Source organism: Pelophylax lessonae, assembly GCF_965119305.1.
Source record: "Pelophylax lessonae genome assembly, chromosome: 1".
Lineage (NCBI taxonomy): Eukaryota > Metazoa > Chordata > Amphibia > Anura > Ranidae > Pelophylax > Pelophylax lessonae.
The window spans coordinates 216,532,199-216,549,795 of record NC_138768.1 but is presented as its reverse complement, the minus strand read 5'-3'; the positions used below and the strand labels follow the sequence as shown (position 1 = coordinate 216,549,795).

The 17,597-nt window shown below is 44.5% G+C and overlaps 1 protein-coding gene across 2 annotated transcripts in view; it reads right to left on the bottom strand.

The window, feature by feature from the left end:
- The window catches only part of KSR2 (kinase suppressor of ras 2), a gene marked incomplete at its 3' end in the record, with an annotated part of 683,082 nt that extends 665,744 nt beyond the window's left edge, over positions 1-17,338 (bottom strand). For both annotated transcript variants that reach the window (XM_082252187.1, XM_082252188.1), the window contains exon 1: positions 17,086-17,338. In XM_082252187.1, the coding sequence (XP_082108313.1) occupies positions 17,086-17,262 (177 nt within the window). In that variant the 5' untranslated portion in view covers positions 17,263-17,338. The remainder of the gene's footprint in view (positions 1-17,085) is intronic.
- Positions 17,339-17,597: the final 259 nt, after the last annotated feature.

Here is a 17,597-nt window from a genome sequence, read left to right as displayed (position 1 = left end):
ATGTTAAAGCAGACCGCCTGCCATTTAAAGAAATACCGGGGTTATGGCAGCTATCTGCTGCCTTAACCCCGGAATTTAACGTCAAAGTAGCAACATAAATACGCGGTGGGTGGTCTGTAAGTGGTTAACATTATCACCAAAAGAAAAAGTAAAAAGAAATCCCAAATTTTAAGCTGTCACCAGAACAGGAATAGAGGTTACATCTTGCAGTGCCAACACCAGTTTCAGTGACCCTGGTGACAACTTTGTAGGGATTTTTTCTCACTTCTTGTTTTGCCTATGAGACAGTAAGTAAAGGTAAATCTCCCCAATTAGACACAGATTACAAAAACAAGGTTCATAATCTTCTCTTATGCTATCCAAAATTAAAAAAAAAAAAAAAAAAGTTTTGCCTTGAGTTTTACTTTAAAGTAATTATGTTATCATTTTAAAACCAGAAACCTAGCAGTATATGTAAAAAGGATGTTTTCCATCTCTCCCCCTGCCCTGTAATCAGATACTGACTTCAGTATTTAAATTTAAACCTAGGGCTGCCACTTCTTGTCCCACTATAAGGCAGGCCATACACAGTTCGAAGACTGAACTGGCCGGGCAGGCTGAATGTACCAATTTGATCGTTTGATCAACTTAGGTACAATTAGCCTGACGGGTTTTATCTGCGATTATCACTAGTGGCTGCTATAGCCGCTAGCAATAATCACTGTCTTCTCCCGGAGGGGACAGCTTTCCTCGCCCTCCCCTGCCCCTTGTTGGGAGAAGACTATGACCCAGCAGGAGGGATGGCAGCATCAACACTGTTTGTGTTGATGGGGAAATCAGGCACATTTCTTTCCTGCAACTTGTGGTTGCAGGAAACAAATTTGTTCAGTGTATACAATAGCTGGCCTTATGCCTTGTACACACGCACCGATTGTTGGCCGACCGATCGGCCGTCTTTTGTCCAGTGTTGTTGTGTTGGTTGAAATGTGCTCTAGACTGCACACAAATTTTGTTGGCCAACAACAACCAACTGCAGAAGTGATGTGGTTTACTTTTCGTGTTTTTTTTCTTCTCTGAGCATGCCCAGTCTTGCTCATCACATTTTTGTTGGAAGCATCATACTAACAAGCTGACAATCGGCCGATTGGACGTTGGCCGAAAATTCACGGCCAACAATCGGTGCGTGTGTACGAGGCCTGAGTCCATGACTATGATGAGTGAGTGGCCTTGCTGTTCAATGGTGAGGTGTGGGAGGTGGTATGGAAAAAGCTCCAGCAGCTGAATTTGATATTTACATAATGGCAAGTTCACACCTGAATCGCACAGGAATTCATTCATTTAAAGGGCTGAAATCGCACTGGATCTCACAAAAAGTAGTGCACAGAACACAGATTTCCAGCACCGTGATCTGGCATGAACGAGTCCCAATAGAGACTCCAGATCTCAGGGCGGGTTCACACCTGAATCGCACAGGTCTGGTCTGTGTTCCTGTGCAAGTCAGTGCACTGTGATTTTTAGTGCATTCATTTAAATGGGCTGAAATCACACTGGTTAGCACAAAAATGAATAATCACTAATTTTCATAAACGTACCGCTCCAAATCTCATGGTACTGCAGTACCCTGCAATCTGGTGCAGGCAAAGGCACTGCAATACAATCTCCATTTGGGTTGTTGTTAGGAATATATTTGACAACCTCAGCAGATTGCACACCCAGTGTGTTTTGTACGCTGTTTTTTTTTTTTGCACCACATCCTTGTGTGAACAAACCCTTGGTGCCGATTCACACATATGCGATGTCAAGGGGAGGGCTGGCAGCCTTAGGCCTGGGGGGCAACTCCAGTCACGTGGCCCATTGAACCATTGAATCAGCTCACCATCCATGCCCACCCGGTTTTATAATGGATATTGATGTTATGAAGCAAGACAAACATGATGCAATGTGGTAACATAATTTAATGTTAATAGCAATAAAGGAGGTTTAACAAAAATACATGACATCACGCCAGGCGGGGCCTAGGAAGTTCCTGTTGGGTGGAGACCACTCTGCCTGACAGGGAAGTGACTGTGTTAGTATTGTGCCAGCCGGGTGCAGGAGCGTACTCTACATACTCCTACCGCTCCACTGCAGCTCTGCAAATATAACATTGTGTAGCGGCAAACCGGCAGCTGTATACCGTGTCTGGACCCTATATTAATCCAGCCCCGGGTGTGGCCTTTTTACCCGACATCAGAGTGGCCCGGGGGGCGATTTCCACCCTGCCCCCCTTCCCAGTTCTCCCCTGGCGATGTCAAACATCACATGTGATCCGCAGCACATTGTTCTGAAAATCACATGTGATGTCTGTGCGTTGCGAATTCAGCCATACAGATTGTATAGCTGAATTTGCATTGCATTCAGACCAAAGTCGCACAGGACCCTTTTTTTGGTCCTCACCAGAATCGGATCGCATGAGTGTTCACACCTATGCGATCCAATTCATGTCTGAACTGACAGTTTGCACTGCAATATGCAAACTGATCTGGGGGTGCCATTAACTTTGTATTGACACCCCCAGCGACTCGCATATGGTAGTGTGAACTGCCTGCGAGTTGGGTGCAATGCGGCATCCCGCAGTGGATTTGCAGGGTTCCCGCATCGCATATATATGTGTGAACCGGTGTTCCGTGAGAATTACCTACCCGTGAGAAAAACCTACCCTCGTCACTTCCGGTTGCACGGCACTGTATGTAATCCGGCGTTTACATTAAAACAGCTGTGCTGCAATACGAGTGATCTCCACTCCTATCCCTGTCACTTCCCTGATCTCGGCTGGTAAATATAAAAGCGGCGGCGGGTCTATGAAAAGATAAATCACGGCGCCGAGACCCGCTTTTATATTTACTAGCCCAGATCAGGGTAGTGACAGGGACAGGAGCGGAGATGACTTATATTGCAGCACACTTGTTTTAATGTAAGCGTGGCGTGGGTAGGTTTTTTTCACGGACACCGTGATAATTTCCTACTAGTGCGCATGCGCACTAGTCAGGTCCTCAGCTGTTTCATTAGGTATCCGGGGCTGTGAGCATGCGCAATAGTCAGGTCCTCAGCTGTTTCATTAGGTATCCGGGGCTGTGAGCATGCGCACTAGTCAGGTCCTCAGCTGTTTCATTAGGTATCCGGGGCTGTGAGCATGCGCACTAGTCAGGTCCTCAGCTCTTTCATTAGGTATCCGGCGCTGTGAGCATGCGCAGTGCTGCGCTGCTCAGCTGTTCCTGGCCGGAAGTGACGAGGGTAGGTTTTTCTCACGGGGTAGGTAATTCTCACATTACACCGGCACTTAGATATCACACACTGCTCCTCAAAGGTATGATTACTCCTTTTTAAGTAGCCACAGGCCAACCTTAAGGCTGCATTCACACTTGAGCGTAGCGTTTTTTACCGCGATTTTTACCGCGATTTTTACCGCGATTTTACCACGATTTTTTCAGGCGTTTTTCATTGACATCTATCAAAAACGCTGGTAATCAGCCCAAAAAGAAGTTCATGTACTTTTTTCAGTTACAGGCGTTTTGCAAAACGCTCAGATGTGAACAGGGGCCATTTAAATGAATGGGGTTTTACTTGTTGGGTGTTTTGGAAGCGTTTCTTTTGAGCGTTTTTGGAGCTGAAAACGCCCAGGTGTGAATGGAGCCTTAATATTTAGACAGAATAATAAAATGTTGCCATATTTGTAGTTTAGGAAAAACAAACAGTAGTTTTGTAACAAAAACAAAAAGAAGCAACATACATCACTGCTAAACTAGCAATCTTGTATCCAAAAATCTTCCCATTTCCACCTGTACCCAGCCACGGCTTTTTAAGGCTGCTAAAATCTACTAATTGTTTTCCAAGCATTCATGCCAGGTATACCCAATTTATCATAGCATTTGTTAAGATTTGACATCCTCTTCTCCCTTCAATAGTTCACAGCTTTTACTAGAAACCTGCAGACAGCTTGAGCCCACACTACATGTATCTCCACAAGTATCCTGCATTAAAGTATGACAAAAGGCAATTTTTTTTTAGTTTTGGATGTAGTAGAGAGGGATTAGAACCCCCTGTCAGCTTTTATTGCTGTCTATGCCTCTGTTACGGAGATTCACCCCCTCTATTTTCCTATTTACTATTTTCCTATTTTTCTATTTACATTGAAAGTGAAAGCAAAAGAAAACCCCAAATTTTGGGTTGACACCAGAAAAGTAAGAGAGGGAAAAACTTCCAATGGGGACACTAGCTCTGGTGATCTGGGGGGGGGGGGGTCCCCAAAGAATTCCCTTAATTTGCAGGGATTTCCTCTCACTTAATGTTTGGCTATGGGACAGGAAATGAAGGGTAATCTCTGCAATGGGACATAGATGGTGAAAAAAAATCTAACAAGGGGTTATAACCCTTCCTTACTCCATCCAAAATGGACAAAAAAAAAAAAAAAGTTTTGCCTATAGTTCTACTTTGCCTAGAGTTGGTGAAAAATCTTAATTTAGCATTTGCCTTTCTGCTAATGTACTGTCATGCCTATCTCAATATCTACAGGGCAATAGTAGGTATGACTGCAAATAAAGGAGAACTTTAGCTTATTTTTTTCCTTATGGGTCCTTCCGCCTCCCCTGCATGCCAAAAAAATTGTCTCAAGGTGTACTTACCCTCCCCACACTTCCGGGTTGCCCCTAACTTCCTCCTTGGTCCATCGCCATCAGTTCTTTTGAGAGCAGAACGACCCACTGTCATTCTGTCCATTCCCTGTGAGCCCAGCCTGTCGTTTACATTATCGACATCCTGAGGACTTGGTTCACAGTAGTGATCGACCGATATCGGTTTTTGTTGCCGATACCGATATTTTGGACAATGCATATCAGTATCGGCTGATATGGGCCTATATTTTTTTATTGACAGGTACACTTGTGGAGGGATCTGGGGGTCTAAAAGACCCCAAACCCCTCCTCTGCACTTAAAAGCATTCAAAACGCCACGTTTGGCTGTTTTGAATGCTGTCTTTTTTTTTAATCTGGCGCCAGTACCCAGAAGTGATGTCATGACATAATTTCCAGGTTTTTACTTGGAGACCCGATCAGAGCCGAATGCGGCCGTGCAGGCTGGTTGCCTGGATCTCCCGCTGCAGAAGGTGGGGGAGGGGGGCACGTCCCCTCCCGCTCCTTTTAATGATAGCCGAGCGGCTTCTCAGCTCCATCTGTTGTCATTACATGAACGCCAGTACCTGGGTGATGCCTCTAGCAGCAGGCATCACCCCGGTACATGCACTTTCCCGAAATATCGGCAATATCGGTAACCTCAGGGGGCGATTCCGATATTTTTGGGAAAGTGCATATCAGCCCTCGATATATCGGCTTTGCCATTAATCAGTCGATCCCTAGTTCACAGTATTCCAAGACTGAGTGGCACCCAACCCCAGCGTCAGAAGAGGAGCCGGGGATGACATCACAAGACCAGCAAGAAGACTTGGAAAACCTGGAGTGCTGCTTTAAGTTTTTTAGCCATTTTAAACAAAACTTGAGTTTAATTTTGAAGAGACCCTGCTGTCAGACAATTTATTTAAAAAAAAAAAGAAAATTCCCATTTTGATGCATTTTGAGCAAGTTATTTGCCTGTAAAAGCCTCCCTTGGCTAGACATCAGAAAGCCCCTGGGTGCTGCCATCTTGGGTGTGATGTCAGCAAGAAAAGCAAGTTAACACTTAAAAAAATTGCTTTTTCTGTGTTGTCACCTGAATTATTCAAGTTGGTTCTCTCAAGCCTGACTTAGCTACTAGGCCAGGTACATAATCAGCTGGATGCAGAATTGTAACAAGTTTCTAGCTACATCTAGCCTTCAAACACCCTCTTGGCAGGGAATGGCCTACCCTAGAAGAGTAATATTAGTGAACGAGCCTGCAATTCACAGGCAAGGCTTAAAGGGTAACTCCACTTTCGTGGGGGGGAAAAATAGCAAATAAAGAAAAAACAATATAGCGTATACAATTGTGACACAAATCATATTGTAATTGAATGTTAATAAAAATTACCTTTACTTTTCAGTCTGCAGCTGTTGTAATTTTCTAAAAATGCAATGCAATATGGCTGCCTGGAGCTGTATACTGACCACACCCAGAAACATCATTTCCTGCTTGTGTGATTTGCTCACCAATTTTCCCAGAAGTCTGCCTAAGATACAAGTCAGATTTCTGGCATCTCCTGCAACAAAAATGTCATTTTTGGTGAGATACTCCCAATAGGAACACGTCTAAAGGGATGAAGGCCCAGTAGCTTTCCTCATTAGAGCCCTGCAGCTGCACAGCTGATTGATAATTATGAAACCACTCCCATTTGACCCACTCGGCACAGAGGAACAAACAGTGATTCCTTCAGAATAACAAAAGGTAGGAATCTGCAAAAAAGTTTGGTAAAATCCTTGTAATATACACAGATCATCCAGAGGGGAATGTTTTTTTCTCAACAAAAGTGGAGTTATGCTTTAAATGCTGCAAGTCCATATTACTTTTTATTGGCCAATATGCAACGAAAAGGGTACACTTTGCTGAATGATTACACTCACTGAGCCAATCACTTCAGCTTGCACTTAGGATAGGGTGCCTGCTAAAACAGCCCCTAAATACCCCAGCCTAAGAATTATGTAAAAGTATCCCTAATCACTACCTTATAAAAGTTTTCCTCCCCCTGTCCCGGGAATATATATTGCTATGTTGTGCCTGGGCAACTTTTAGCTGGAAAAAAAAAAAGATAAAGATTTTTAAAGCCCAATTCCAAACTCGGTATCCCACTTCCCCCTGCGCTGAATGTCATTCAACCTGGCAAAGGAGCAGGGTGGCATCACCGGTTCGGTTAGGATAAGGTGAAGATAGCAGCGGGAAAGCCATTTTTATTTTTACAAGAATAAATGAAAATTGACAATTTTTGAGTTGCAACCAGAGCAGGCATAAAGGGGGAATCTTCCAAACATGAAAATTGCTTCAGTGGCAATATTTTAAGAAGGAATTACCTCTCACTTCCTGTTCTGTATAAGGGGCGAGAAGTGAAGGAAAACCTCTCAAATGGGACATATGTAGATGGAATTAACCATTCGTTTCTCTCAGGACTGTGCCTAGGTTAATTGCTGCCCGATGTTTTTTCATGTCACATGTTGTCAGAAGGGGGCAGTGCCACCGCATGACGTAGCCAGGTGGCCCCGCCCCTTGTCTATATCAGAAATGTCAAAGCGTGGAACAGGCATACAGTGGGAGGCCTCTAAGGAGGCGGAGCGTTTTTTATTTTTTCTAATTTTTGGGTTTATTTTTTAAATAAAGGATTTGTCATAAACTCTTGTGTGGTTATTACTTTTGTGCACATTTTGGTGAATGGGTAGGGGTACTACGTATCCAATACCCATTCACATAGGGATGGCAGATTCCAACAAGCCCCCCATCCACAAACCCCGACAACCACAGCCAAGGGTTGTCGGGAAGAGGTCCTTGTCCCCATCAACATGGGGACAAGGTGCTTTGGAGTGGGGGCGGAGCCCCCTGTCCCAAAGCACCCACCCCTAATGTTGAGGGCATGTGGCTTGGTATGGCTCAGGAGTGGTGCACTTGCTTCCCCCCCCTTTCCTGTCCTGCCAGGCTGCATGCCCGGATAAGCGTCTGGTATGGATTTGGGGGGGGGCATGCCATTTTTGTTTTTTATTTTGGTGTGGGGTTCCCCTAAAATCCATACCAGAGCCGAAAGGGTTGTCGGGAAGAGGCCCTTGTCCCCATCAACTATTGGACAAGGTGCTATGGAGTGGAGGCGGAGCCCCCTGTCCCAAAGCACCCACCCCCTAATGTTGAGGGCATGTGGCCTGGTATGGCTCAGGAGGGGGGCACTCGCTCCCCCCCCCTTTCCTGTCCTGCCAGGCTGCATGCCCCGATAATGGTCTGGTATGAACTGCCGGGTGCTGGAAATTGTAACCGCGAGTCATTTTAACTGGGATTTGACTTGTTTTTTCCCTTAGAAATATCATTTTTGCAGTAGCATGTTTTATGCATGCTACAGATGCGCCGCTTTACAGGCACCCCCCAGGCATTATATTTCATTTTTATTGTTGCACTTTTAGCATAAATAAAATCACTGCTCCAGAAAAAACTATAGTTTTTTTTAATATTTATTGAAACACGTCCCCCAGGGCAGTACCCAGACACCCATACCCCTTTTATGGCCAATTACTTGCATATAAGCCTTCAAAATTGGCACTTTCGATTTTTCATGCTCCCATAGACTTCAATGGGGTTCGCCATTCGGGTTAGAACATTTCCCCTGTTTGGGAGTTCTGCTGCGTACCGAATAGGGGGTGTTCGGCCCATCCCTATTTACATGCATACAGCAAATAATTTTGTATGCATCTAAACACAGCACTATAGAAATCAATAGGGCCCTACACATAGCTGCATCTACAAATGAAAATGTGCGCTGTGTTTAGCGGTGTACAAAAACATTGTAGGACACAGCTTCATCCAGGGCTGTATATACAGTATGCAGATTTTACGTGAGTATGTGTATAAATGCGGACAGGGGCAGACTGGCAACTTTCGGCCCAGGGGGCAAGTACAAACCAGAGGCCCATGGTGCAGCGACTGGACTTTCCTCCAACTCTCCCTCTCCTTGGCCTCCTCCTGATCCCCATTCCAGGCTGAAGCTCCACTCCAGGTACTCTCTACTCACTGGCCAAACTCGGGGCTGGACAGGGGAGGCGAGTCTCCAGTGGGGCATGAAAACGGCCTCTGCTCAGACACAGTTTGGACCATCCATGCTGGGGGGGGGGGGGGGGGGGCGCGCTCTGTCCTTGTCTTCATCCCACACTCAGTAGGTAAGCGGCGGGGAATTTTTACTCCTCTTCACCAGGAATTCTTTAGGCTTGCCTGTGGCAGACGCGATGCAGCCTTTTTACGGGGCATCAGAGTGGCCGGGGGGCAACTGCCCCCCTGGCCCAGTCCTCCCATGAATGTGGATTCGCATAAAGTCACTTAAAGAATTGTACAGGTTTAAATGCATCTACACGTGTACTTTACGCAGGATCTTCTGCTAGTTCTGCCAGCAAGAACCTGCATACCATGCAGATAATACAATTATGCTTTTGTGAATGAGCCTTTAAAATAAACTTTTCCTGAGACAAACATAGAAGCGTCTTGTCATCCCTGCTTTGAAAGTGCTAGTTGCCTGGCTATTATGCTAACCTGCTCCCATCAATACTTTTTGAGTCACTGACCTGGAACAAGCAAAACGACCAGAAAGTCAAAGAAAAGTCAGAAGTCTTTTTCAGTGAAGCAAAGTCCTGAAGTAAGAAAGTCAGCGTACCAGCCAGCAAAAGCAGCACTTCCAGAAAGAGAATACAGAAGTGGCAGCCTCCATGTTGGTCCCTCGAATGGTTTTGTTTATTATTATTATTTTATCACTTTTATATATTTATTCCATTTAATATTTCTTAACGATACCAGATTTTAAAAAAAATGCTTTTTTATTTTAGAACAGGTTGGATGATTTATATCTTTTATTTTTTTAGGCTGTAATGCAACAAAGGTAGAGATACTAAAAATAGGTATGATAAGGCAGAAAGGAATAAGGAAGTATGTTACAAAGTGATAGTGAGAGGAGAGTACACAGCTCCAATAAACTATCGCTAATTTCCGTACTGGAGATTCTAACCCTGATGCACTGCTCACTGCTAAAGCAGCAGAGAAAAAGTAAATGTTTCCAGCATCACCAGGTATACATTTTATGATATGCATTGAACAGTGAGTGTGCTTGTGGCCTCTATTCCAAGACCTTCCAGGGATCTACTGTAATTGTTCAAGTAGGAACCATTAAGCAGTCCTATAAGCAGGACAGCCATCAGGGGGGGATAGCCCATACACATGTAGGGGGCCCGGGCATTCTGAGGGGCCCGGCCGCCCAGGCCCCAACTAACAAGACCGAGTTGTTGCAGCTGTAGTAACTAGCAACTGCTAAAGCAGGGCGGCTGCAGAGTAAGCAGTTAAAGGGATGTCTCTTTGCTGAAAATATGTGGCTGTCTCTTTTCTGGATTGGGATGTCTCTTTGCTGAATTTTAGAGGATGTCTCTTTTCTGGATTGGGATGACTCTTTGCTGAATATTAGAGTCTGGCTCTTTACTGGATTGGGATGTGTTCTTGCTGAATATATGAGGCCATCTCTTTGTTGGATTAGGATGTCTCTTTGCTGAATATACAAGGCCGTCTGTTTACTGGATTGGGATGTCTTTTTGCTGAATATATGGGGATGTCTCTTTGATGGATTGGATTCATTTTCATGTATTAAGTTGTAAGAGTGTTAAAATAGAAGTGGGTGCACTGAAGGACTCGGTGGGATAGCCAGAGGTCAGGCCCTATGGAATATTGGTGGTCTGGCCCGGAGGGGCCCAGGCCTAAAGCTGTGTAAGGGGCCCCAAAATTTCTGATGGCTGCCCTGCCTTTAAGTGCTATAAGTGATCATGTAGTGACAGCCGGATCCCGAATGCAAATGAATGGCACAGAAGATCAAAAGCCCTGCAAAAAAAACAGGTGCACAGAGGACAGTACTGGACTTCATGGGCTGGTAAGTATGTGTTTCCTAAAAGTCAGCAAATAAAGTACCTGTGGCTGTTGACTTTTATTTTTCTCATAGCCAGGTGAAGTTCCCCTTTAGTGCCGGTTCACACTTCAGTGATGGAAGACATCGCATGTAAATTCACTGCTCTGCAAATCACATGCAATGTCTGTGCGTTGCAAATTCAGCCATACAGATTGTATGGCTGAATTCGCATCGCATTCGAGCCAAAGTCACAAAGGACCCTTTTTTTGGGTCCGCACCAGAAGCGGATTGCATGGGTGTTCAAACCTATGCGATCCAATTCATGTCTGAACTGACAGTTCGCACTGCGATATGCGAACTGATCTTGGGGTGTCATTAACTTTGTATTGACACCCCCAGCGATTCTCATATGGCAGTGTGAACTGTCTGTGAGTCAAGTGCGAGTGGATTTGCAGGGTTCCCGCATTGCATATGTGTGAACTGCCACTCTGGTAAGCACTTTTGCCATTATATTCACTTTACACGTCACTTATCAATAGGTGCTGCAAAGGTAGATTGCTGGTTCACACATATGCGATGCGGGAACCCTGAGAATTCACTGCGCACTCGACTTGCAAGCAGTTCACACCGCCATATGCAAATCGCTGGGGGTTGCAATATAAAGTATATGACACCTCCAGATCAGTTCGCATATCGCAGTGTGAACTGTCAATTCGAACATGAATTGGATCGCATGGGTGTGCAAACCCATGCGATCTGATTCTGGTGCGGACCAAAAAAAGGGTCCTGTGCGACTTTGGTTCGAATGCGATGTGAATTCAGCCATACAATCTGTATGGCTGAATTTGAAACGCACAGACATCGCACGTGATTTGCAGAGAAGTGTGCTGCAAATCACATGCGATGTCTGACATCGCTGACGTGTGAACCGGCACAGAAGCTGTATTATGATCAACAACATTGGAATTTAGGCATCTATTTCTAAAGCAGGATAACTGGAAATGCATTTTTTAGAATACCGCTACATTTGTTGCAAAACAAATAAAAAACTTTTTGTAGGATGACACCCTAATATGTGTATGTGTTTTATTAAAGTGCATCTAAAACCAACAACATAAACTGATAGTATTGCAGCTTACCGGTCCTTAGATGTGGTGGCTGTATTTGTTTTCTTTTTTCACACTTTGTTTTTCCTTTAGTTGAATCTGGTAATCCTACCATACTTCCTGTCCTAGGGTGACAACCGTGCTAAGCAGTGTTGTCACTCGAGGGCAGGGAGTGTTAGGACTACATAACACTGTTGGGACTACTCTCTTCTCCATAACAGGGGAAGGTGTTTTGAAGTAAACAAAGATAGCAAGGAACAATGCAAACTGATAACAACTCATAAGATTTCTGGCTGGATAAACAGCTCTTTTCTTTGCGCTGGTTGAACAGATGTAATAAAACCCTTTCCCGCACCGCATAACAATTGCACTGTGTTCATGTGATTTGCTGCGGGTGTCAATTAAAAGTTCACGACACCCCAAAAGCAGGTCGCTAAGCGCAGAGCATTCGCCTGAACCAGATCACAATGGTTGTAAACACCAATGCGATCCGGTTCCAGTGCGATTTAAAAGAAAGCTGCCTGCTCCTCTGTCATGCAGATGCGATGTAATTTCAGCCATTCAAAATGAATAGGTTCAAATCGCACCGCACAGAATTGCATGTGATTTGCACAGGATTGTGGTGCGATTCCTGTGCGAATCACATGCAGTGTGCAGTCTGAACCAGAGCTCCATTGCATATTTAACAGATGAAAAGGGAGCAAATTACATACTTTAAGTTTCAGTGCATTAAAATGGAGGAAATATTCTGAATCTGCCTCTAATGTCCAGTACACACGATCAAAAATTGGACATATAAATACCGCTTTCAAAACGATTATACGATACTCTGATTGTTAGAACCCAGCTTTCGAGAGCCGATCACGGCAGTTCATGCAAAATTACCTGAAGGGACAAACACACTTTGCTTATAGAATACCAGAATTAATGATTTTCGTTTAATCAGTACAGTATTTGTCCCAAAAAAATAGTGTAACCAATACCACGCGTGCTCAGAAACGTAATAATACTTTACAATAATATACAAAACATTACATCACTTCCGAAGTTGTATTCTGTCATATGACAATTTTCATAACTTTAGTAACTTCTTCATTTTCGATATGAAACAAGCATACAAAAAAAAAAACAGGCGATCATTCGTCCAATATCTTTATCGTATGTATGAGGCTTAAGAAGCTCAAGAAAATGAGCACATTACAGCAGGAGTATCCAAACTTTCTAAACAAAAGACCAGGTTACTTTAGAGGAGCTGCACTGTGGCCAGTTTGAGCATAATATGTCCTGGCATCAGTGCCCTATTTTGGGTATTAGAGAAATAGCGTCCCACCATTAGTGTCAGTGGGAGGGATAATTCCCCATCGTTGGTGTCAGTGGGAGGGATAATTCCCCATCGTTGGTGTCAGTGGGAGGAATAGTGTCCCGTCATTGGTATCAGTGGGAGGAATAGTGCCCCATCGTTGGTGTCAGTGGGAGGAATAGAGCCCCATCATTGGTGTCAGTGGGAGTAATAGTGCCCCATCATTGGTGTGAGTGGGAGGAATAGTGCCCCATCGTTGGTGTCAGTGGGAGGAATAGTGCCCCATCATTGGTGTCAGTGGGAGGAATAGTGCCCCATCTTTGGTGTCAGTGGGAGGAATAGTGCCCCATCATTGGTGTCAGTGGGAGGAATAGTGCCCCATCATTGGTGTCAGTGGGAGTAATAGTATCCCAGCATTGGTGTCAGTGGGAGTAATATTGCCCCATCATTGGTGTGAGTGGGAGGAATAGTGCCCCCATCATTGGTGTGAGTGGGAGGAATAGTGCCCCCATCATTGGTGTGAGTGGGAGGAATAGAGCCCCATCATTGGTGTCAGTGGGAGGAATAGTGCCCAATCATTGGTGTGAGTGGGAGGAATAGTGCCCCATCATTGGTGCAAGTGGGAGGAATAGTGCCCCATCATTGTTGTCAGTGGGAGGAATAGTGCCCCATCATTGGTGTCAGTGGGAGGAATAGTGACCCATCATTGGTATCAGTGGGAGGAACAGTGCCCCATCATTGTTGTGAGTGGGAGGAATAGTGCCCCATCATTGGTGTCAGTGGAAGAAATAGTATCCCACCATTGGTGTCAGTGGGAGGAATAGTGCACCATCATTGGTGTGAGTGGGAGGAAAAGTGCCCCATCATTAGTGTGAGTAGGAGGAATAGTGACCCATCATTGGTGTTAGTGGGAGGAATAGTGCCCTATCATTGGTGTCAGTAGGAGGAATAGTGCCCCATCATTGGTGTGAGTGGGAGGAATAGTGCCCCATCATCGGTGTCAGTGAGAGGAATAGTGCCCCACCATTGGTGTCAGTGAGAGGAATAGTGCTCCATCCTTGGTGTCAGTGAGAGGAATAGTGCTACATCCTTGGTGTCAGTGAGAGGAATAGTGCCCAATCATTATTGTCAGTGAGAGGAAAAGGGCCTTATCAGTTGGGTCAGTGGGAGGACTTATATAACACTGTTAAAGTGTTACTAAACCCAGGACCCTGAATTCATGATATCTGGTACAGTCACAGTATGTCACAGTACAGTTGGAAATGCAATTATTTTAGTAAAAATAAATTACTAAATACCTTTTCTCATCAGCAGTATATGGCAATCTTATGCCTTCCATCAGTGTCTGCGTCAGTGTCTGTAGGAGGAGTTTTCATTCTCCTCTGACTGTCATTTACGGCTGCATGACCCCTGAACCTCTGTCTGGACAGTGCCAATGGGCCCTGTGATAAAAACATGCACCCTCCCAAAAAAAACTAGCAATACACACCAAACTGAGCATGTGCAGAGTGCCTCCAAGGCTCTGAACGATCATGACTTGGGGACAATGGAAGAAGGGGAGAATCAGAGTAGACAGAATCAAACAGCCTTCTTACACAGTGCACAGGATTAACCCCTTAGGTTCCACTGTGAGTATAACAAGCATGCTTTACTGCATATAAAGTCTGATTTTACTGTTGTAGGTTTAGTAACACTTAAATGTCAGTAAGAGGGTGGGCAGTAAACCCATTCTACGACATGCATTACCAGTGGGGGAGGGGGTGCAGTTCGCTAGTGTATCCTAGCGCCCAGCTAGACAAACCTGTCCTGGTACTGATAGAGGCAAGCAAAGGGCCACATCCAGCCCCCAGGGCTGCAGTTTGGAGACCACCACATTAAGCCCCGTGCATATGATCAGAATATCGTACAAAAAATACCACTTTCTAAGCAATCATACAATAATTTTAACACAGCTTTTGTCCGAAGGGACAAACACGAAAAATTTGTAAAAGATCGTAAAATGTTTGTTTAATCAGTACAGTTCTCGTCTAAAAATACAATACAAATACATTTAATCATTTCTGAATTTTTATTCTGTCGTATGATCATTTTCATACTTTGGTAAACTATTTGTTTTCGATATGAAGATTAGCGTGCAAACATAAGGATGATCATTTGTATGATAATCTCGAGGCATGTACTAGGATGTAGGGCAGCCTTTCTCAACCTTTTCAACACAGAGGAACCCTTGAAATAAATTTCTGGTCTCGGGGAACCCCTGCTAAAAATTAAAATCTACAACTCATGACACATTAGTGTGACAGTCAGTGGGAAGAATGCTCCTTACTCGTGTCACCATTGGGAACAATTACCCCCTTACAGATCGCTAAAAGGAACAATGGTGTCATTGGGAACTTATCAGAGAGGCAGAAATTGCCCATTGCTCAAGGAACCCCTAGCAACCTCAGGAGGAACCCTAAGCTTCCATGGAACCCTGGTTGAGAAACCCTGCTTTAGAGTATAAACTTGGGCTGGCCATATATGTTCAATTTCCTTGTATATTTTTCCTTTAGATTTACCTTAAACTATGTAATGCAAGGGCCTGCCTAATTTATTTATTTAGTTCAGGTACTTATATAGCGCTGTCAATTTACGCAGCGCTTTACATATACATTGTACATTCACATCAGTCCCTGCCCTCAAGGAGCTTACAATCTAAGGTCCCTAAAGCAGGGTACACACTAGTAGAAAATCTGCCGAAAATTCCCACCCCCCGATGTGAAATTGTCCGATTTTCGCCTAGTGTGTACACAACTTTCAGGAGCCGATGCCGACATTTTCAACGAAAAAAAACGGAGGGACAAACACCAAAATTTTTTTCGTCCGTCCCCAGACGACCGATTTTCGTTTAATGTGTATGCAGTACATCCGTGAAAAATCGGATACGAAAGACCGCGCATGATCTGAAGTTGCTGACAACACGGAAGTCTAGGAACAAATGTGCCAAAAAAAAAAGAAAAATCGGACGAGAAATTTCGTGAATATTTATGCACTGTTGACTAAAAACGGTAATGAACGCTGAGAAGACAGAGAAAAATCGGAGTCGTCAAGTGTGTACGGCCCTTTACTCACATACATACACAGTAGGGACAATTTTTTTTTTTTATACAATTGAAGGTTGTTTAGCTTTGACCTCATATTATATGGTTTTTGGTAAATCTAAAGGAAAATTGTACAAGAGAACATGTATGGCCAGCCTTACCCTACAAACCACTTTTATTAGGGCTAGTGATGCAATTACTGTATGTCCACTAGGCCTCTTACAGGGAAAATACAAGCCACCTTCTGCAGATACACTAGGCCATACTGTTTACACCTATGTCTTTGGTAAATAATCTATCCCTAAAAACCCTTAAACGACTGAAACCTCCAAATTCAAGAACTGGGGATTGAAAACCCAGAATGTGATTATATCACGTATGCAAAACAGATCCTGAGATCACCTGAAATCGTATCAAGTCTATGCAGTCCTAGACCTTATATATATATATATATATATATATATATATATATATATATATATATATATACAGCCTATAGATTATCAAACGTGTCATGTTAACGTACCCCTGTCCGTAACGTTCTCTAAAGGTCTATGTGTTTAGAACAGGGAACATTGCTTAGGAAAAGATGCAATGAAGCTCCCTTTAACCATCTGATAGGTGCTAAGCCTCCTGCAATGCCTAGATAAGAGAGGTCAGGTATGTGGAATAAAGGGCCTAGCTGGGCCAGGTTGTGGAAATGCTATTGTGCTGTGGTCCTCCTGGTTAGTGATTGGGGGCCATCATCTCCATGCACCAGCAATGGAAGCCTCCTGGCATCTATCTGCAACAATTCAGCAAGAATGTGTGAAAAGGTGTGGGTTGGGGAAGATGAAGGAGGATGGATGGATGGGGGTGTATTCTGCACACAGTGCACAGTCTGTTCCATAGAAGCACCTTTGCTGCGACCACCTGCAGAATGCGCAGGCTCACTCCATCTCACTGCAGCTGCTTAATTTATGGCACTGCACATCAAGCAAGGGGATATAAACAAACCCACTGGCAGCATGGATGGTGGGGGAATAAAAAATCAGATGGTGCTTGGTCACCTACCTCCAATGTCCTGATCTCCTTCTGTGTCAAGTCGTTGGAAGTGGCACACTTGGTCCTGAGCCCCTCCAGGTTGGAGATGCTGATGTCGATCATGTTCTGGACCAACTCGCACTGCTGCAGGGCTTTCTGCAAACTCAGGGGCTGATCGTCGCTGCCGGCTACATTTTCTTCATCCATTTCTCCACTTTGCACTGCAGACACCCTTCCTCTTCCCACCCCCCTCCCCCCCACCCCCCCAAATAACAATAAGAGTCAAAGAAAAAAAAAAAAAGATATGTATATATAAAAAGAGGGATCACTAGCCCTACTCTAACCTTCTCCCACTAGTCCACCCACCCCACCCCGACAATTGCCCCCCCAGTGTTCAGCACAGGTGCATGGAGGGGGGCAGCCTAGGTGGAAGAAGGATGCATCAGATCCAGCCTTGGCTCACTCTTCAGGTTGCCTCCATTAGAGACCCCCCCTCCCTCCCCCCACCCCCCCTGACTCTACAACACCAGGCAGCAGTGGTG